Source organism: Artemia sp. Qi Xiang Cuo, chromosome 5 (genome assembly GCF_049724085.1).
Source record: "Artemia sp. Qi Xiang Cuo chromosome 5, ASM4972408v1, whole genome shotgun sequence".
Taxonomy (NCBI): Eukaryota; Metazoa; Arthropoda; class Branchiopoda; order Anostraca; family Artemiidae; genus Artemia; species Artemia sp. Qi Xiang Cuo.
In genome coordinates, this window is record NC_142798.1 from 57,534,988 (window position 1) to 57,558,472 (window position 23,485).

Below are 23,485 nucleotides of genomic sequence, written 5' to 3' on the forward strand. Positions count from 1 at the left end.
TCGCAGTCTTGGTCTTTATTCCTAGGCATGGGGAATACCAGAATATAAGGCTTTTACGCTTCTAAGACACTCCAAACAGTTATAGACTATAGGTGCTAGTCTATAGGAATAGCCTATAGGCAGTTTTTTTGGTTATCGTAATAAGTGTGGGCTACCTTTACCGGCGCGCTAACCTATCTTTACACTGATACAAGTGGTCGGCCACTTCCTGCAACAATAACACCAAAATGCATTTCTTTAAACAAAAAAGTAGTTCCAATAAGATATAAACAACATGATCCTTCTATAAAAATTGTGAATCAATACTCATCTATGTTCAAGGTTATAATAGGATGGGGGTCAGTATGGCTTTAGTCCCACAAAAGCAATCGCTACAATTTGCTAAAAAATTTAGTCTAAAATTTAAATAGTAGGCCAAAATCTGAATGCTTAGCAGGAAACCTAAATTTTTCTTTTAAATTATCCTTCTATTAATCCATAAGAAAATAATGTCAAATAAAAATGAACAAAAATTAATTAAAAAAACCATGTCCAAAAATGAACTTTTCCAAAGAAAAGGAAAGAAGTCTATTAAACCAAAGACTAACAAAATACAGCAATAGAATAATTCAAACTGAGGACGATTAGAAAATATTAACATGTAAAAACGAAACCCAAAACAGACAGAAATTACAAGGAATAATCGATTCAAACTTACAGAATATGCCACAAACGGGAGTGGGTTTAGCGCCCCTTAAGCTTTCTAGAGAATAGAGCATTATTCGCGCTTTGCTGAAAACCAAACATATTGGAAATATTTTCTCTTTTATTCAAATTAATGAACCAAAAATTGCTTAGACTTCGAGGAATAAATATTATTATAGGTGAAACAATCAGTTTACTTTCATTAGTTCTTTTTCACTAATCTTGTTTATTATGGTGATTTTTGTTCTTTTATTCTTTTTGTTGTTGTTAAGTATGTTTTGACAAACAAAAACAATACTGTTCGAAATCGTTTTTAATTAACTACAAATGCCATTCAGTTCGTTTAGAGGTTTTCAGAGGGAGGTGAGGGGGCAGGTAGCACTGTTCTTATTTGTAACCTTCATCAGTCTTGCGAAATTATATTTTGCTGTGCGGTTGCTGATGTTATGACAAATAAGACACACTGCTAGAAGCGGTGATTGTTTTCGGTAGTACATGACATTCTGGCTTTTGGAAGGCTTAGGGGGCGTTGTCTGCAGTCCTGTTTGCGGAAATTTCTGTTTGTTTCAGTTTGACTAGATTGTTCACTATAATTTTTCTACGTTTAGTATCTCATTTATTCGTTAATTTCTGTTCTTTTTATGTTTTGATTGCTATACGACTTTCTTTCTGCTCGTCTTTGGTTTAATTAAATAAAAAAAAACAAGTTTTTTTTAACTGAAAGTAAGGAACGACGTTAAAACTTAAAACGAACAGAAATTATTCCGAATATGAAAGGGGCTGTCCCCTCCTCAACGCCTCGCTCTTTACGCTAAAGTTTTTATTGTTTAAGAAAATAAGAGTTGTGAGAAAGTCAAACTAAAGCGTAAAGAGCGAGGCGTTGAGGAGGGAACAGCCCCTTTCATATACGGAATAATTTCTCTTCGTTTTAAGTTTTAACGTCGTTCCTTACTTTCAGTTAAAAAAACTTGTTTTTTTTATTTAATTTTTGAAAGTTTTTGAATTAATGCATTTTTTGATTCTGGCACGTCGTACATAAAAAATTAAAACAGAACTTTCATATTCATTTTAATTTTATTTGGTTGAATGGATTCCCCGAAAGTTGTTTAGTTTTATTTACGTACGTTTTAATTAGCAATAAATATACGTAACTTAATGATTAACTTACGTAACGAACTTCCATATTCATATATTTCTAATACGTATATTAGGGGGCTCACCTACTAGTCAATACCTCGGTCTTTAAGCTAAAAATCGAATTTTGTTCCAATTCTTTAAAAATGAACCCTTAATCACAAAGGCTGTTATCTAGAATAAATAGCTCTTATGAAAGTACTAAAAAATCTTTGGCTTAAAGAGCGAGGTACTGACTAGGGGGTGAACCCATTCATACACGTAATATTTTCTGTTCGTTTAAAGTTTTGATGTTGCTGCTGAAAAACTTGTTTTTTATATATTTAATTTCTGATCTTTTTTTAAATAATGCTGGGAAGTCCGGCGTCCCCTTCATAGCAATGTCCCATCACCCATGAAAACTTCCTTCATGGAGAGATCTTCCCACATAACCACCGACCAACCCCCCCCCCCCCCACTACCAGAAAAAATCTCCCCTCAAAACGTATGTATACTTCCCAATAACCTATACTATATGTAAACATTGGGCAAAGTTCATAACTTGCAGCCATCCCCCCGGGGACTTCGGGGGATTAAGTCATCCTAAAGGACATATTTATCATATTTTCAACCATGCTGAACAAAATGGCTATCTCAAAATTTTAATCAGGTGACTTCGGGAAAAAAATGAGCGTGGGAGGGGGCCTAGTTGCCCTCCATTTTTTTGGTCACTTAAAAAGGGCACTAGAACTTTTAATTTCCGATCCAATGAGTCCTCCCACGATATTCTAGGACCACTGGGTCGATACGATCACCCCTGGGAAAAAAACAAACAAAAAAAGCAAATAAACACGCATCCTAGATCTTTCTTCTGGCAAAAAATGCAAAATTCCACATTTTTGTAGATAGGAGCTGGAACCCTACTTTAATAAAACGTAGGGTTCTCTGATACGCTGAATATGATGGTGTGATTTTCATCAAGGTTCTAAAACTTTTAAGGGGTCTTTCTCCCTTTTTTCGAAAATCAGCCAAATTTTCTCAGGCGCGTAACTTTCAGCATTGAAATCTGATTCTTTTGATGTATCTATTGGTATCAAAAACCCGTTTTCTAGAGTTTCGGTTACCATTGAGCCGGGTCGCTCCTTACTTACAGTTCGTTACCACGATCTGTTTGATATCGCTCTTCACTTTTCTTTGACAAAATCCTTTTGTGAAAAATTTTCCTAAAATATTTACTAGCACTAACTGGCTATATATATATTGTTCTTTAAATCCTTTCAGTAGATATCTTGTCAATCTTCTGCATAAGGAAATGAAGGGTTAAGGGGTAGCAGTCCCCCTCTTATATAGAATAATTTTTGTTCGCTCCATTAAGCTTTAATTTTGCTAATCGTTTCCTTTGGAAGAAAAGGTGTTTGTTTTCTATTTAATAAGGTTTAAAGGGGGGAAAAAAAGCAAAAATCCGTGATTTAGGTTGTAAATGTAAGCATATATGAGCTGATCCTTCTCATTTGAACTATTGAACTATCTTTTGAACTACCTAATTTCAAAAATTCCACGCCATTACAGGGAAAGACCCCATGGAAGACTTCAGATTCATATTGTTGACGAACAAAAACTTCATGTTTAACTTATAATATATATTATTAATAAAATACTACACGGAGTTTTCATAAGGTCACTCATTTCAGGTGGTAAATTGGGAACGTCAGCAAGCTGGAACTGATCCTTCGCATTTACACCAAGTTATTTATCAGTCGCGCCAGCACAGAGAAAGACATCATGGAGCTAGTCGGATTCGCATAGTTGACGACCCAGTGCATAATTCAGTATCGAAAGAAGCAGTAAGCCATCTTATTGTTCGAAAGTCCAAGCCATTCCATTCGGGACAGTATACTTGCAGTCCTCCAGGGGCCGAAGGGGCCAGTACTATGGTTCATGTTATAGCTGGTAAGTTTAATAAGCGTTTTCCCCTTCTGGTAGAAAAAAATTTAATTTATTCAAAGTAATATCAAAGATACTCAAAAGTAAAAAAAAGGGAACTGTTCATTTGAACTAAAGGGAGTTTGTTTTGGAAGGTTTCACGCTTGTTTTGGGGGAGGTTCAGCACCTGGAAGTATTTTTTATAGCTAGTCTGCAATCCAAAAATATATACATTTCGTAATTTTTTCCCAAGCTTCCCAACTGTTGTTCCATTTAATCGGAACGAAGGCACAATGATGGATAAGGCTTTTCATACATAACTTTTCTAATGTAAAGGGTGTTCGATCCCTAATTGATTAACTGCTTAGTGATTACTAATTGTAACTCTGCAAATCTTTTACTAGGTTGATGTGAAAGCTCCAATCGTGGTGAGGAATACCGTTGGGGTGCAATCAAATGCAATTTAATATTAAAATCAAAATGTCAGTACCACTGGAATGTGTAATGAAGCGGCCTAATTTCACTTTCGATGGCAATCATATTGTCATTTATTTCATTTGACTTCCAAATATACCCACTGTCCCTCATTTCATCTAGCAAGTTAAAAAGAAGAGAGGAGGTTGATTTGTAAAACCCTGATACTTAGATTGTAAAATGGAGATAGATATACAGAGAGACGGGAGAGAGAGAAAAAGAGATGAGAGAGAGAGAGAGAGACCGGAGGTGTAATGTATCAGCCTTATTTCACTTTCGATAGCAATTGCTTTGTTATTTATTGCATTTGACTTCCAGTGAAATTCTAATATTGCTAATACTACTAACAACTCACTCTAGCGCCAAAATGCCCAAGGCCAATACAACTACACATGCTCCTCCTCCATCTGAATCTATTTAAACCTTCCTCTTTACACCCTCCCAAGAAGTTCCTACTTCCCTCAAATCCTTCCCTACGATGTTTTCCCATTTCATTCGGGAACGACCTGCTTTATTTTGTCCTAGACAGTTGGCCAATAAGAGCAATTTTTGACAATCTTTCATCCTTCATCCGCCAAGTGTGTCCTAATCATCTCATCCTTTCTCTCATTATAGCCCTAGAAAGCGGGATTGAACCATATTTTTCGTTCAGCTTACTGTTGAGATTAATCCAAAAAAAACTCTTTGCACAAAATAAGTTTTTCAAAAAAAAAAGTAAAGAACTCCATTAAACCAAAAATGAACAAAAAAGAATCAAACAATTTACCAAGCATACAACTACCACAAATCAGTATCAATAAATAAATGAAACCAAAAAAAAACAAAAAATAAAATAAGTAAAACTCAAAACGAGCAGAAATTAATCTGAGTAGGTTTCTAAGCCCTATGCTTTCTAAAAGCTAGTTTCCTACTTTACTGGTAAAATTTCAAATGAACTTACTGAAAAAAAAATGTGCATTGTCAGTTTATTATACATATGCTGATGTTTATTCCTTAAAATCTTAATTGATCTTTGATTTCTTAAAGTTATAAAAGTGAAAACATTTAAAAGAATTTTTTTCACTAAAGTACAAATTATATTCTGGCTTTTAGAAAGTATAGGGTTTAGAACCCTACTCAGATTAATTTCTGCTCGTTTTGAGTTTACAAAAACGGCACTAGAGCGTCTGATTATCAATCCAATGAGCCTCTTTTGAAGTTTATATGACCACACTTTCTATAAAAACCCTATATGTACCCAGGGCAAAACTTACAACCCTTGCCCTGAGAGCTGGGGGGATTTGTTATCGTCAAAGACATAATTTCCAGACCTTTTTGATAGGCTTAACAAAACTGTATCCAAATTTTGATTGGAAGTGTTTGAGGAACTGATAGGCGTGGGAAGAGACATTCGGCCTCTGATCACTTTCGACTAATAATAATGGCACTAGTCCTCTCAATTTCCAATCGAATGAGCCCTTTTTGAAACTTTTACGACAAAAATCTCTACGAAAACGTTAAATGCCCCAAGGTTATAACTTACGACCCTTGTCCTGAGGGATATGGGGGAAGGATTGTCATCCTAAAATACATATTTTCAGACCTTTCAACTACTTTGAACAAAATAGCCATATCAAAATGTTGATCGGAAATGTTTGGGGAAATGGTAGGCGTGGGGGGGGGATTCTCCCTCTGATTACTTTCAACTGCTAAACACGGCAATAGCCCTCTCAATTTCCAGTCGGAAGAGCCTTTTTTTAAGTTTTTACGACAAAACATTCTATATGACATTATATGCCCCCAGGACAAAACTTACAACCTTAGCCATACTCAAAAAGGGTTGACATACTCAAAAACATAATTTCCAGACCCTTCAACTACGTTCAACAAAATTGATATATAAAAATTTTCATCGGAAGTGTTTGGGGAAATGATGGGTATGGGGGCGGGCGATCGCTTTCCGATCGCTTTTGACTATTAATAAGAGCACTATCCCTCTCAATTCCCAATGGTAAAAACCTTATATGCCCCCGGGGCATAACTTACAACCCTTACCCTGAGGATTATGGGGGTTGTCATCCTCAAAGACCTAATTTCCAGAACTTGAAACTACGTTAAACAAAATGGAATCTGAAAAATTTTGATTGAATGTGTTTGGGGAAATGGTGGGTGGGAGAGGGGGGTTAATTGCCTTTCAATCATTTTCGACTATTAAAAAGGGTACTAGCCCTTTCAATTTCCAATCGAATAAGCCCTATTTGAAGTTTCTACAACAACGCTTTTTATAAAAAACCTTATATCCCCCCAGGGCACAACTTACAACCCTTACCCTGAGGGGTTTGGGGGGGGGGGGGGTTGCAATCTTCCCAGACCTAATTTCCAAAACTTTCAACTACGTTGAAAAAATGGCTATCTCAAAATTTTGATTGGACGTGTTTGAGGAAATTGTGGGCGTGAGAGGGGGGGTTTTTTGCCCTCCAACCACTTCCGACTACTTAAAAGGGCACTAGCCCTTTGAATTTCCAATCGAATTAGCCCTTTTTCAAGTTTCTACGACAAAGCTTTCAATATAAACCTTATATGCCCCCAGGGCATAACTTACAACCTTAGCCTGGAGGGCTCTGGGGGGAGTGTCATCCCACCAGTGTCAAGACCTAATTTTCAGAACTTTCAACTGCGTTGAACCAAATGGCTATCTGAAAATTGGCTATGAAAATCTTATATGCCCCCAGGGTATAACTTATAACCCTTGCCCTGAGGGCTGTGGGGGGGGGGGGGTTGTCATCCTCAAAGACTTAATTTTCGGAACTTTCAACTACGTTAAACGAAATGGCTATCTGAAAATTTTGATTCGATGTGTTTGAGGAAATAGTGAGCGTGAAAGGGGGGTTAGTTACCCTCCGATGACTTTCGACTATTAAAAAGGGCGCTAGCGCTCTCAATTTTCAATTGAATGAGCCCCTTTTGAAGTTTTTACGTCAACGCTATCTATAAAAACCTTATATGTTCCCGGGGCATAACTTCTAACCTTTGCCCTGGGGGCTCTCGGGGGTCATCCTCAAATACAAAGTTTCCAGAACTTTCAACTACGTTGAACAAAATGGCTATCTTAAAACTTTGATTGGATGTTTTTGGGGAACTGGTGGGCGTGAGAGGGGGGTTAGTTGATCTTCAATCACTTTCTACTATGAAAAAGGGCTCTAGCCCTTTCAATTTCTGATCGAATGAGCCCTTTTTGAAGTTTCTATGACAACTCCTTCTATAAAAACCTCATATGCCCCCAGGGAAAAACTTACAACCCTTGCCCTTAGGGTTGTGGGGGGGGGGGACATCCTCAAAGACCTAATTTCCAGAACTTTTTTATTGTATGTGTTTGGGGAAATGGATGGCGTGAAAGACCTAATCTCAAAATTTTTATTGTATGTGTTTGGGGAAATCGAGGGCGTGAGAGGGGGGTTAGTTGCCCTCCAATTGCTTTTTACTATCAAAAAGGGCACTAGCAATTTCAATTTCCATTCGAATAAGCCCTTTTTGTAGTTTCTACGACAAAGCTTCTATAAAAAATCTTATATGTCCCCAGGGCATAACTTACAACCCTTGCCTTGAGGGCTGTGGGGGGGGGGGGAGGGGTTGTCATCCTTAAAGACCTAGTTTTCAAAACTTTCAACTACGTTGAACAAATGGTTATCTAAAAATATTGATTGGATGTGTTTGGGGAAAAGGTGGTCGTGATAGGGGAGTTAGTTGCCCTCTAACCACTTTCGACTATTAAAAAGAGCACTAGCCCTTTGAATTTCCTATCGAATGAGCCCTTTTTGAAGTTTCTATGACAAAGCTTTCAATAAGAACCTTATATGCCCCCAGGGCATAGCTTATAACCCCTGCCCTGAAGGCTGTGGGGGGAGTGCCCTGCTCAAGGATATAATTTACAGAGCTTTCAACTACATTGAACAAAACGGCAATTTGAAAATTTTGATTGGATGTGTTTGGGGAAATGGTGGTCGTGGAAGGGATGTTAGTTACATTCACTTTCGACTATTAAAAATGGCACTAGCCATTTCAATTTCCAATCGAATGAGTCCTTTTTGATGTTTCTACGATAACACTTTTTATGAAAACCTTATGTGCCCCCAGGGCATAACTGATAACCCTTGGCCTGAGGGCTGTGGGGCGGGGGGGTTGTCATCCTCGAAGATCTGATTTTCAGAACTTTCAATTATGTTGAACAAAACCTCTTTTTGGAGTTTCTACGACAAATCCTTCTATAAAAACCTCATATGCCCCCAAGGCATAACTTACAACCCTTGCCCTGAGGGCTGTGGGGGGGGGGAGGTTGTAATCGACCACGAAATAATTTTCAGAAATATAAACTACGTTGAAAAACAATGCGATCTTAAAACATTGGTTGTATATGTTTGGGGAAATGGTGGACGTGAGAGGGGGTTAGATGCCCTTCAATCACTTTTGACTATTCAAAAGGGCACTAGCCCTTTGAATTTCCAATCGAATGAGCCCTTTTTGAAGTTTCTACGACAAAACTTTCTATAAGAAATCTTATATACCCCCAGGGTATAACTTACAAACCTTGCTCTGAGGGTTGTAGGGGAGTGTCCTGGTCAAAAACATAATTTCTATCTAGAAATTAACTACGCTGAACAGAATGGCTATCTCAAAAGCTTGACTGGAGGTGTTTGGGGAAATGGCGGGCCTGGAAGGGGTGTTAGTTGCCTTCCAATGACTTTCGACTAAAAGCGCACAAGCCACTCCAATTTCCAATCGAATGAGCCCTTTTCGAAGCTTTTATGACCATACATTCGATAGGAAGTGCCCTGGTCTAAAAAAAAAAAAAAAAAATAATACATTGTGCCAACATCGTTCTTTACTTAGGCAGCGCTATTTCGCTGCCTGTTATACGGTCAGTCAGTCGGGTACCCAAAACAATCCGTAGGCAGTTTCTCTGGAAAACATCAAGCAAATCCTCCTTCATTTTTCGAAGCGCAGACCTTTCAGCACAATACTTGACCATCAATGGATTTAGTCCACAGAAAGGGAAATGTGAAAGTCCACTCTCCACAGCCGAATTTGCGGTCTTTTATCTCATCTAGCAATGCAAAAAAAGAGGCCTATAAAAGAAGATTCATTTGTGAAAATTATCGTTACAATGATTTTCACTAGTGTGGTACATGATACAACAAGCAACTGACTTTTTTTCTTCTTGTTTTTAAGGAAGAAAAAGAATAGGGGTAATCCAATCACTAAAGCTGTGAAAGAATTGTATTAACATTATCACTAAATGATTAAGATGTGAAAGTTTTGCCTTTAAAGTAGAAATTTAGCGGGCTAAGGAGTCAAGTGAAAGAGAGAGCGAGAGTGACTGAGAGAGAGAGAAAGAGAGAGAGAGAGAGAGAGAGAGAGAGAGAAAGAGAGAGAGGGAGAGAGAAAGAGAGGGAGAGAAATTGCGTGAAAGAAAAAAGAGTAAGAGAGAGAAAGAAATAAAGAGATATACAGAGAGAAGAAGAAGAGACCGATGCAGGGGAGAGGAACTATCGAAAAAGCTAAAAAAGACTAAAATATATTTAGGTATAGGAGTATAGGAATATAGAATACATACCCATAAAGAAAAAACACATAAATAGGAGGATGAAACAACAAGAGGAAAGAGAAGGACATTCAAAAACAACAGAAGTTGCAACCTAACCGTGTGATAAAAACCAGAATTATATATCAAACAGTAAATCATATATATCAAATCATATATGAGAGCATTTGAGTTCCTCCTCCCAAAAGTATCATACTTTATTATTATTCCGTTGATTTTCATATTTTTCACTTGGTTCGACATTTTTAATTTTTTATCATTTTTAATATGCTGATTTTGAACAATAAAACTTTGTTTCTCTTTTTTCTTGCAAGATCTTTTAGTACGTACGTTTTTGTTTACCCAGTTGCATAAGGCCGAAAATACTGGACACTCGAGACTTGAATTTTGAATGTTTATGTCAGCTCCATCAAGTTTTTTTCCTTGTCCAGAATGATTTTAAAAAATAGGCATTTTTTTTAAATGTTCACCAGCATTGTAACCTATTTTGTAAAAATATAACCTGTGACACTAGACTAAACCAGTCGTTCAAGCGCGGAGAGTTTTTGAGGACGGGCATAAATGGATGAATCTTAGTTGGTAAACTAATTTCATATCCCATCTTTTGAAATAACACAACTGAAGGAATTCGAACTTTATGTTTAAAGCTTATCCTAACTCCATTAAAAACAGCAAAGATACACCCTTCAAATTTTCCCCTGACAACATCAATGTATAGCTAACGATATCATTACTACTTTTCTTTCTCTCTGGAAGTATATTTTTCTTCGTACTTACAAAAGAGGAAGCCCCCTTTTCTCTTAAGAAATAATCTCTACATATTATGAACATTTATTTCCTAAAGATGGATAAAGCTTCTTAGTTAGATTGATTATATGACTGATGAATAAGATTTTTTTTTTAATGAAAAGTAACATTGAGCTATCCATCAGAGGACTTTGAAGAGGGAAAAACTGTCTTGATCTATTCTGCATAGGTATATGTCTTATTAGCCACCTGACACTAACTGTGCTACCAAACACGAAGCAAAAGGGTTTGGTAACAGAGAAAGGTGAAATAGCTCGAATCATTTTAGCCAATGAGTTTATGGAAGTTTGGTATAAATGATGTCTTTGATGAAGGAATAATGACTGATGAACTTAAATACAAATAAAACAAGCGTCATCGAGTGTAGTGGAGATCTAATTTTTTGCTTTTTGCAAAAAAAAAAAAAATTGAATTAATTTTAATTCAATAAAATGCATTTGAAGGACTCGAAAACACTTGAAACCAAAAATTTTCAAGGGTGTCTACTTGAAAAGTTACATATGAGCAACAAATTCATCATGAAAGTAAATAAAAATTGTATAAAAAGTTATAACCTAACAATGCAAAAAAGAGATAAATATATAAAATTCCCAATGGTATGTTCATAAGATTTTTTGAGAACACTTGATAGAAGCCCATTTGTACACTTCAAAAGCCAGTGTATAAAAATTGTATAGTCTAAAATTATAAGTAATTATAGTATAATTATAGTATAATTATAGCATAAGTGTACATCTGTGAATTAGTGGCGTGAAGTATAAAAGAATGTTTGTCCACCTCAGTTGGTTATGGAGCCTAGTCATGGTAGTGGTTTGACTGACCATTGTTTAGATTTTGATATTACAATAAAGGACAAAATAAACTAATATTTAAATTCCATAATAATGGGGGTAAGGATGGTTCTACTTTTGCTAATTTTGAATAATATCCAGGAACGCCTTACCTCTTGTTCTTGATTCAGGTACCATATTTCTACGGCGTAAAATAGAACTAGCATAGTAGTGTTGCTAAAAAGATGTAGCTGTCCAATTTTGACGAGCCCTTCTTTCAGTTTCGAGCCTCTTTTCTCGGTACTCCCCAGTTATTTGAACTGGATAGCTTGTGCAATATTTTGGTTGCCACATTTGATGGATAGTGGAGAACCACTGGCTGCTATGCTTTTGGTTTCTTGTACATTCACCAGTTGGCCAAGATAGTTGACTTTTAGGGTAGCATCGTCCAGTAGTTTTTGAACTTAAATAGCTTTACTCAAACACTGATATGCCGTCGGCAAAATTTGTAACATTGGGCTAAACTTCGGTGCTTAGTCTGACGTCTAAAGTATCTGTGTTCCGCAGGAGGCAATCAACCACTACAAAAAAAAGTGAAAAAACACATTCCTGTTTTATTGTTTTACTGTTTTACATGGGGCTAATAATCACCACTATTTCCTCAATAATTCCATAATAAATGAGAACCTTCCATAAAATTTTGCGGTCTTGTAGTCGAGGGCCTTCTTGAAGTCGACAAGGATCCTATTAATCTTTGAATGCTACCCTCTGCTTCCTTAAGCTATAAGTCATCTAAGTCAAGATATCTAAGTTAAGCTCTAAGCGCGAATAAAGCTGGGTTATTTAATCGTGGTTACAAGTCATTTCAAAGAAGTTTACACAGAATAATTCGAAATGATAAATGAGACATTATTCTTAATCATTTGCTTATTTATTCTAATGTAAGAATCTGCTACTCACGTGGTAATTAAGGGATCTATTCCTAAAAGATTTTCATAACATTACTTTCCTATACAACTGTAATTTTGTTTTCTTTAGCTCAGAAAGCCAATAGCTATAACATCACACAAAAAGAACTCAACAAGGAGGTTAGAGACAAGTTATTTATCTATTGTGGGACTTTTGTCCCACTGGTCCAATAGTAAACTTAATTTAAAACTGAGAGTGAGAAGAGAATGCATAGGGGAAAGGTTTTGCTGTCTAGAATGATTCCATACACGTCATTTTACTGGAATTGGCTTGCTTACTGCAGAATGGGACACGACAAGAAGTATGAAGTTTTTTAGAAGGACAAAAAGTTGGTTTAACAGGGAGAATTCATGCTTAAAAAGAAAACACTTTTAATATTCTCACGCTGATTAGCATTTTTGGCCATCTCCCCATTTCAGCTACTAGGTATTATTTTTTCGCTTTAAGTGGTTCATCTAAGTAATACACAAGATCGTTCCAGATTTCCCTTATTCATCAGTATTGGCTAGACTGCTTTAGCTTTTCTAGACTGTGTTAGCTTTTCTGTGTTACGACGTTAAAACATGACTATCGTATCGATATTTTGAGTGACGAATTTAGACGATTCGAACTGGATTTATTATGAGTTTCAGAAATTCATATGCCAGGGGTAGGAAGCATGAAATTTGGTGATATAGAATTTGTTTACTCAGGCAGGAAGGATGGAATACATAGACAGGGAGTAGGGATCATGATGAATAAGGAAGCTGCTAAGTCTTGTTTAGGCTGGGAAGGTATTAATAATAGAATACTAATTGCTCATTTTATGACTAAAAAGTTCAGGGTATCAGTTATAGTAGTATATGCCCCTGTAGAACCAACTGACGGAGATACTAGTGACTCACATGAATTTTACTTACAGTTACAGGAGCAAATAGACAGGGCCCTAGGCAGAAATATTATGTTATTACTGGTAGATTCTAACGCCCAGGTCAGTAGAAATAGGGATAAATGGTATCCTTGCCTAGGTAAATTTGGTGTAGGAAAAGAAAACTGTAATGGATAGAGACTTTTGCAATTTTGTAGGTATAACAATCTACTTATAACCAATACGGTGTTTGTTCTAAAATGGCTCATAAGTTAACGTGGTATTCACATGATGGTAAGACAGCAAACCTTATTGATTATGTTATAGTAAACCGAAGACTGGCAGGATCAATACAAGATACTAGGGTATATAGGAGTGCCGTTATTGATGTTATAAGTAAAGATCATCATCTAGTAGTGTCAAACGTTAATTTAAAGCTGAAATATCGGAAGGGTAACTAGCTCCCGGGAAGTTATGATGTTGGTAGACTCCAGGATGAGAATGTAAGAGAAACTTTCCAGGAATAGTTTAATACCAAACTTGAGAATTTAATATTTGGTAATGTGGAAGATGGTTGGAATAATTTTAGGAAAAAAATTTGTGAAGTTACTGAAGGGGTCTTATGGAAGAAAGCTAGAACTGCAGCTAAGAATATTAGTGAAAAAGCTGTATGTTTAATAGAAAGAAGAAAGGACTTGTACAAGAATTATCTGAATGATAGATCATATGAAAACAAAAGAAATGTAAAGAAAGTAGGGAAAGCATTAAAATATGAACTAAGGAGGTGTGAAGTGGAGGCCGTGGATAAAATTGCCGAGGATCCGGAAGATGCAGCTAGACGGCATAATAGTAAAATGCTGTACTGGCATGTTAACAAATTGAGAGCGAGTAGTCAATGCGGGCTTGGCCCAGTTAAAGATAGGATTGGGGCCGCAATTAGCGATAAGAAAAAAACTAAAGAGAGATGGGCCGAACATTTTGAGAATTTGCTTAAACGAGATAGAGTTGCAGGAAAAGATATAGAAAATGTAAAAGTTTGTGATACCTTGGATATGAAGGAAAATTTGTTTTGTGAGGAGGAGTAAGCGACAGTACAAAAAGGATAAAAAAATAATAAGACTCCAGGTGCTGATAGGGTGGTAAATGAATTTCTTAAATATGGTGGCTCGGAGGTTAGAAATAAGCTACTGAAGATTATGAATACGATTTTTGAAAAAGGGGAAGTACCTAACGATTTTAGGAAAACCTTAATTAAGCCACTTTATAGGAAAGGTAATAAAAGTGAGTGTGGTAATTATCGAAGCATTAGTCTGGTCTCTGTAGGTGGTAAATTACTTAGTAATATGATACTTTTTAGACTGAGAGATGCTGTTGACAAAGTTTTAAGAGAAGAACAGTGTGGTTTTAGAAAAGGTAGAGGATGTGTCAACCAAATTTTCACTGTTAGGCTAATAATTGAGAAGTGCCTGAGTTTTCAAACACCTTTGGTACTCAGTTTTATAGATTATGAGCAAGTGTTCGATTCTGTTGATAGAAGAAGGTTTTATCCTTGTATGGTATACCAGACAAATGCATTAAAGTGATTAGTGCTATGTACGAGAATAAAACTGCTGCGGTTAAGGTAGGAAATGAGGTTAGCAGCTGGTTTTGTATTAAATCAGGAGTTAAGCAGGGTTGTGTTCAATCCTCCTTTATATGGATTATTTTTATGGACTTTGTCTTAAGTAGCATAGGAAAGGCAATGGGAAACCACTTAATCAAATGGGGAGGAAACAGTTTCCTGGACTTAGATTATGCTGATGATTTAAACATCCTAGATGAAAGTGTGAGCAAAATGAATGAAGTTTTAGAGGTTTTACGAGTGTTAGAATAGGTTTGAAAATTAATGTTAAGAAGACTAAGTCACTAAGGCTAGGAATAAGAGAAGACGAAAAGGTGACGTTGTGTAATGAAAAGATTTCACGTACTTTGGTAGTATTATTAGTAATGATGGTGGGAGCAGTGAAGATGTTAAAAGTAGAATATCCAAGGCTCAGGGTGTTTTTTCACAGTTAAAAAAAAGTTTGGAAAAACTGGAAAATAAGTCTGCAAACCAAGATTAGAATATTAGAAGCTACAGTGATGACAGTGGTCAAATATGGCTCTGAAGCATGGACGCTTCGAAAAGCGGGTGAAGATTTGCTAGATGTTTTTCCGATAAATCGCTTAAGAATTGTTCTGGGTACCCGGCTGAATGACCGTATGTCAAACAATAGGCTATACGAAAAGTGTGGTTCAATACCGCTCTCTAGGGCTATAATGAAAGAAAGGTCGTGGTGGCTAGGGCACGTTGTGCGAACGAAGGATGACAGATTGCCGAAGATTGTTCTTTTCCGCCAACCGTCTAGGGCTAAACGGAAAGCAGGTCGTCCTCGTCTGGGGTGGGAGGACGTCATAAAGAAAGATTTAATGGAAATGGGAGCTTCGTTGGCGGGTGTAGAAAGGGAGGCTTTGGATAGATTAGAGTGGAGGCGAAGCGTGCGTAGCTGTGTTGGCCTCAGGCGGCTTGGTGCTGCGGTCAGTTGTTAGTAGTAGTAGTAGTATTGAAGATACTACATATAAACGGCATACAAAAGTGGGTAGCTACAACTTCTACGCTATCAACTTTAAATTTTCATAAAATAAAGTATGCTTTAAATAATCTTCTCAGCCATTAAATTCTCTCATTTATCTGTATTTTCCAGAATCTGTTCAGTTGTAATTACGAAAAATTGTGCATTGTATTGCGATAAGATGATCTCACCTTATGGAATACCATGCGCAAGAATCTTTTATACTATTAACATTAAGCAAGATTTATAAAAAAGAAAAAATCAAATAAGACTAAAGAGCCATTATTGAAACATAAAACGACGATTTTTAAGTCCAAAATTAAACCAAAACAACAAGAAACTCGAATTAAATGAATAGATGAGAACTAAAATGAACAGAAATTAAAATGCATAATTAAATCAAAAAGTTCTTGGTAACGAATTGTAGGTAAAGAGTGATTCAGCCAAATAGTAACCAAAACTCTAAAAAACGGAATTTCATTAAATATGGACGCATAGAAGAATGATCCATAGTAGAAACTTGGTCATAAAAATCTAAGCCTGAAAAGCCTTAGATCACAGATGACATTCTTGACCTCTGTGACCCAAAACGGCAGGTCTACAACAAGCAGGACCGTGAAAGTAGGGACATGTACAAGAGGATTCATCGAAGAGTACAAAAAAACGTAGGAGCAGCCATCAGAAATCACGTACGAGAGAAATACGAGTCTTGCGAAAATTATTTTAAATCAGGAAATAGTCATTGAATGTACAAAATAGTCTAGGAATTCGCCACAAAAACATGAGCCGCTGCCACTAGTATTTTGGACAAGGATGGTAGGAAACTTGGTGAAATTAAAGACTTTAAAGAAAGACGAAAACCATTTTGAAGAAAATTGAATCCGCTTGTTACGTGCAACCCTACGTTACTATAAGGATTTCCCAAACTGGACACTTGGCCCCAATCCCCACCCCATTATTAAGTGAGGCTAAAGATGCCATCTGCAGGCTCAGGAATAATAAAGCCCCAGGCCCTGAAGGTATACCTGCTACACTGCTTGAAGTTGGTTCTACAATGATGGATACTAGATACAATGCTATAACATACTTCATAAAGTGGCTGTTACAGTTTGGGCAACAGGCCATTTTTCAAAATCACGGGCAAAAGCGACTATCGTACTGCTCCATAAGAAAGGCCGAAGAAACGACTGCGAAAATTATCGACCCATTAGCCTCACTAGCCACCCAGCTCAAATTTTAACAAGGATTTAACTAAACCAACTCAGAGCCATTACAGACTCACATCATCAGTGATTATCAGGCTGGTTTCTAACCTTGACGATCTGCCATGGATCAGTATTTTGTAGTGAGACAACTTGGAAAAAAGTATTTTGAGCTCGATAGAGAATCATTAAACTATTTATTAATTTCTAGCAGGCCTTTGGGTGAAGCGGGCTATGGCCTATTCTGGCATATTATGGTCTGTCCAAAAATCTAATCAAAATTATCTAAAACATGCATGATATAGCTACCAAAGCTACGTTCGAACCCCGGAAGGCCAGACAGAAGAGTTTGCAACAACTTCGGGTATGCTTCAGGGTTGCATACTTTCTCCTCGACTATTCAAGCTGTTCTTGCACACTGTCCTATCCCTGCTAGAAAATGAGTAGGCCTGAACATTATTAGACTGTCCATAGACACCCTTGCTTATGCTCGCAACCTCGATATGCTTGCTGAAACTGTACCTAGATTACAGGCCCAAGCTTCTGAAACTAGAATCCGCAGCAAATAGCTTTGGCATGACCATTAATCCAAAAAAAGACGGAAGTCATGTGCACAACGAGAAACCCCGGTCTATCTGCTGTTCATGTCATAGTAAGCGGCGAAGTAATTGAAACGGTCACCCAATTCGTATAACTAAGGAGCCTGCTAAAATCGGAGAATAGTTTTAGTGACGACATAAAAACGAAGACTTGCATTAGGAAGTGCAAGCTTCAAGAGGCTGCTCCTCCTCTTCAAGAATAAACATCTATCAATATAACTAAGGCTATGACTCTTCGACTCCTTAATCGATCCTGTTGCCCTATATGCCAACGAGACGTGGACTCGGAAACTGGTGGACGAGCGAAAAGTTTCAGCATTCGAAACAAAATACCTTCGTCGTATAGCCGGTACAACATACCTCGACAGAGTCTCTAGCCAAGTACTTAAGGAACAGCTGAAGTAAAAAACAACAATACTCCAGAGAGTGAGCCTACAACAACTTAAGATATATGGACCATGTTGACCGGACGGAGAAATCACGACTGCCAAAAGTTCTTTTCAAAGGTAGAATAAACGGCAGCCGCCACCCCAGCTGACCAAGGAATAGATGGAGAGCCAAGTTCGTAAACAACCTCCTGCAAGTTTTAAATCAAGCAGATGGCCACATATCCTACTGAGGGCCGATCCGTCAACGTGTGAAGAAGATGGCCCGGACGCAAACCCACGATCAATACACCCAGATTTGTGTCCATAATTTGTTGTCTCAACGGAGACTCTTTTGGCCATGTCTGCATGTCGTGAAATTTTCATTAGAAACAACAAAACAATTTCTAACTTTTTTGAACAAAGGAATCGATACAAACCGAATTTTCTTCTACAACTAATTTCCCTCATCAATGTTCCCTTTGTTCGTTATATTTATTGTGAAAGCTCAAGCTGATTGGAAAAAGCAATGTTTGGTCAATATTAGGGTATCATAAACAGTTAAAATCCGGTTTTATTTTTATAATTTTCTACTTTTAGGTTCGTTTTACTCAGTAGACTTGTAACCGATCAGAGGCTAAACAAATCTGGGTCTACTTCGGTGCCACCTATCACTGCAGCAAATTGACTTAAATAGTTTTATCACAGTGAAGTCACTTGTCCCTCTTCACAGGTTCTGTAAGTGTCAAACCTCTTAGAGACACAATAATTTTTAGGACCGTTTTCTGGTGTCACGAATTGACAGCAGCCACAATTAGTTTTAGTAAATTTTCTTTATTATTATCTACGTGGCCCAGGAACTTACGAATGTAGTTTTCAAGCTGAATGAGGACGCAAAATTCACTACCTCCGTTTCTTTGTCATGACTGTTTTAGTCTTCTAGTCTGGAATGATCTGGAATAAACATGACCTCGTCAATGTGCCGTTTGTCGATTCTATTTATTCTGAACTCAAGCTGATTGAAAAAAAAAACAATATAATATTTTGACACTCTGGGTTCACAGAGTCTCTTTCTATTTCCCTAGTGCATTTGTCATGTATACATTCCTGGTTCCGCAGGGGCTTATAGTGCAAAGTGTTAAGAAATATCGATGATACAAATCTCTTAGGCCTCAATCTGCCCCTTCCCTTTAAGCAGAATGTGAGGCACAATAGACCTTGCAAACACTCCTTGCAACTGTATGTTTTTATTTACCTCACTGCTTTACCGTGAATAGATTCTAAGCCAGTTGGATGCTTATGATGCACAGGCATTTTTAAACCCTTTAAGCCATTTTTAACGGTACATTATCAAACCCTTGCCCAAAACGGAATGTGAATTTCTTCTGCCTTCCTCCTCCCAAAACTACCCGAATCATCAAACTCCATCTTCAAAACTGCTCCAATTATCCTGGTGATATGCTATTGTAATGGCATGGACATCTATGGTGTCTTTGGAACTCTCACTGCTCCCTCCCAAATGTCAAAACACGTGGTCCCCTTGATCCACCTCGAAAGTTTCAACTCTACATCAAGCTTTTCCAATATATTGCAGATACACTATTTTGATAACCTGGGTGTACCTTATATCTTTAGATCTACATCGCTACTTTACCGTGAATAGATTCTTATCCCATACGAATTTTTAAGTACCAGAACATTTAGGTAGATTTGGGACAATGAACATTTAGTACCCTTCTCTTCCCTATTTCAAAAGTCAAAACTAGAGGGCCATATACTCCATCCCACAAACAAAACCTTGAAAGTTTCATGAATTTGCAGACCCACTATTTCGATAACATGGCATCGTATATTACCTTTATTTAACCTCTCTGCTTAACCGTAAAAATTACAATGTAATAAAGTCCAAAACGTTTATGTTATATATTCTCCCTCCCTTAAACATTAATTTAAAATGTGAAGTCCACTTGGGTCTCCAATACTCCTGGCAGTTTTAACTCAACCCACCTTGCCATTCCCAAGATTTTGTAGATAATACATTTTGAAAACTAGGGTGCATACAACAACTTTGGATTTAGTTAAGTAAGCATCTCGTTTACGTTGTATATCCTCGGGAAACACTTATTAGATCGCTCAGAAAAAAAACAAAAAAAAACAGAACAAGTCTAAAAAAGACTTCCATAGCGGTAACTTTGCAAAGAAAACCTGGAAGCTTGAACTCCGGAAGCCACATTTATAAAAAAAAGTTTCTTCCCGCGATGAAGTGCCATTCAGAATAGTTTCACAGAGTACATTCTTAGAACTGGTTCAAAATTAGCTTCCATCGTTTCGTAAAAGGGAATAGGATATTTTAGGAGCAATAACATTTCGACGTTATTCCTGGCGGTGTATCTAAAAAGAGGACACCTCCGCCTCGGCAAAAATCCCTTCTTGCCTATGTCATTACTTTTCATATATATTTTTATGAGTTATTTTTGAAGTCTTTCCTTTGAATAATATTTCTTGACCTATGCACTTATATAGGCATCAGTTGGGGGCTACAAAATACTCCTATTGTTAAAAAGAGTCCTTGAGCAAAAAAGTATGATAAATTCTTTCCGTTCAATTAGATTTGAAAGCAGACCATCACAATTGCGTCTGTTGTTTGTCTGTAATCAGTTAAAGTTAATTTTTTGAGCTCAAGACGTCCACATAAGAAGCCTATGTGGACTTGTACGTAGGGACACTTTAGCCTTCCCTCCAACAAAAACGAGCAGATAGAGTCGAAAAAAATATGGAGCATTTTGTTTGCCAGACAAAGTATTACTGTATCTTAAATTTTCTGTTTAGTTTGTCCACATCTTTATTCTGTTTGTTTGAACTTCTGTCCATCAGACTAAAACTTTTTGCGCTTGACTGATTGAACTATCAAATTAGTCATAGTTTTCAAAAACAAGAGAGATATTCTCTTCTTTAAGGTAATTAAATAAAAAAAACAAGTTTTTTAAACTGAAAGTAAGGAGCGACATTAAAACTTAAAACGAACAGAAATTATTCCGTATATGAAAGGGGATGTCCCCTCCTCAGTGCCTCGTTCTTTACGCTAAAGTTTTTTATTGTTTTAAGAAATAAATTTGTGAGAAAGAGTCAAACTTTAGCATAAATAGCAAAGAGTTTAGGAGGGGAGAGCCTCGTTCATATAGGGAATAATTTCTGTTCGTTTTAAGTTTTAATGTTGCTCCTAATTTTCAGCTAAAAAAACTTGTTTTTTTTTAATTAATATCTGATCGTTTTTTAGTTAATGAAGCTTTTATTTGCATAAACATTTTACGTTTCTTTTGCTAAATGGATGTCTTTACAAATTATCTTACGTAACTAACTTATATACTCGTTATTTTTTTTCTGGCAAAAAATACAAAGTTGCAGATTTTTGCAGATATGAGCTTGAAACCTATGTAATAGGGTTTTCTGTTACGCTGAATCTGACGGTGTGATTTTCATTAAAATTCTTTCACTTGTAGGGGATGTTTCCCCCTCTTTAAAAAATCAAGTAAATTTTCTCAGGCTCGTAGCCTTTGATGAGTAATACTAAACTTGATAAAATTTATATATTTAGAATCAGCATTATAAACACATTCTTTCGATACATTTATTGACATCAAAATTTCGTTTTTAAAAGTTTGGATTACTATTGAGCCGTATCGCTTGTTTTTTTATTGTTTTTTTTTTTTATTACGTATATGTTATTACGTATATGAGGGGGTTCTCACCTTAGTAAATACCAAGCACTTTAATTTAAAAGTAAAAAAAAAAATTTGATTCACAAACCCCTGAATCACAAAGGCCGTTTAATTAGAATAGATAGCTCTTTTGAAAGCACTAAAAAACACTGTAGCGTAAGTAGAGAGGGGTCATGAGCTCGTGACAGAACCACGTGGTTCTGTCAGCATTTTTAATACTGACGGGGCTCCAAATAAGGGCATAGAGTCATTAGGGAGAACACGTGGTTAATGGGGTCAATGACCTAAATTTCACAACAACAACAACGACCTTGCCATTCGCTGAGAGCGTGCACTTACAACAACAACAACATCGACCTTGGAACACCTGTGGTGTCGACCTCAATTCACCTATCGTGAATCAATAATTCCCCTTAGAAACAACAAATTAATTTCCCTTTCTTGACAGATCAATCAATCAATGACATCATCTGTCAGACTTTAAAAATTTTCGCCTAGAAACGATTCTCCAGGAATAGATCCAAGTCATTAATGTCTTTGCCTCGGAAACAACTCTTTTGGTCGAGCTCCAAAGGATATTAATAACCAAAGGCCATGGAAACAATTAGGCAAGAAGCATCTTAGCGATGAATTGTTTTAGCGCGCGAAAAGGTTTCATATTAATTTGAATTGCGTTAGCGCAGAGATGCCAATAACAAAGGAACACGCTGAATTTACGTTTAGGGATTATTTGGGCGAAACTGTTTTAGACAGGTTATGGAACTATTTCGGCGAAACAGATAGAGACATTTTAAAAGAAGATTTTAGGAAAGATTTTAGAAGAGAATTTAATGGTGAAACTCTGTGGTCGTTATAATACACAAGTTTCATTTGAACAGTGTTATGAGGTCCTCTAACCCAACCCCAAAGGGTTCCAATCCTCCTACCCCAACCCCGAAGGAACCCCCCGGTCCTCAAAGGCCCCCCAAGCTCCCAAAGGCCCTCCTCCGGTCCCCAAAAGTCCCCCAGGCCCCCAACTGCCCCCCCCCCCGGACGCTCAAAGGCCCCCAAGCTCCCAAAGGGTCACCGGCGCCCCAAAGGCCCTCCACCGGTCCCCAAATGTCCCCCAGGCACCCAAAAGCCCACCCAGACCCCCAAATGCCATCCCCGGACCCCCAAGCCCCACCCCCCGTCCCCCAACGTCCCCCCCACCGCCCAAAGGACCCCCCGCCCCCAACGGACCCACAGACCCTCAAAGGCTCTCCCCGAGCACCCGTCTTTCGGTGATGTGAGTTGTCTGAAACCTATGATTTGGGATATGTAGTTTTCTACTTCAGGCTTTTCTTAGCAGGATTTCTTAGCCATTCGTAGGTGTGTGTTGACTGAAACCAATACTTTGGGACGAGTAGTTTGCTATTTCAGGCTTTTATGAGCTAGGTTTCTTAGCCTTTCGTTGGTGTGTGTTGAGTGAAACTTATGATTTGGGATATGTAGTTTGCTTTTTTGAATTTTCTGAGTTGGATTTCTTATTATTTCATAGGTGTGTGGTGTCTGAAACCTATGATTTGGGATGTGTAGTTTGCTATTTTCGACTTTTCTGAGCTGGATTTCTTAGCCTTTCATAGGTTTGAGTTGTCAGAAAATTATGATTTGGGATGTATAGTTTGCTATTTCAGTCTTTTCTGAGCTAAGGTTTTCTAGTATTTCGTAGGTGAATGTTGTCTGAAACCAATAGTTTGGGATGAATAGTTTGCTATTTTTGACTTTTCTGAGCTAGGTTTCTTAGTCTTTCGTTGGTGTGTGTTGACTGAAACCGATGATTTGGGATATGTAGTTTGCTATTTTTGACTTTTCTGAGCTGGATT

General features: G+C 37.3%; 1 protein-coding gene across 2 annotated transcripts in view; it reads left to right on the forward strand.

The window, feature by feature from the left end:
- The window catches only part of LOC148952311 (uncharacterized), a 391,162-nt gene that overhangs the window by 349,952 nt on the left and 17,725 nt on the right, over positions 1–23,485 (forward strand). For both annotated transcript variants that reach the window (XM_089088921.1, XM_089088922.1), the window contains exon 6: positions 3,489–3,747. In XM_089088921.1, coding sequence (XP_088945047.1) covers positions 3,489–3,747 — 259 coding nt within the window. The remainder of the gene's footprint in view (positions 1–3,488; positions 3,748–23,485) is intronic.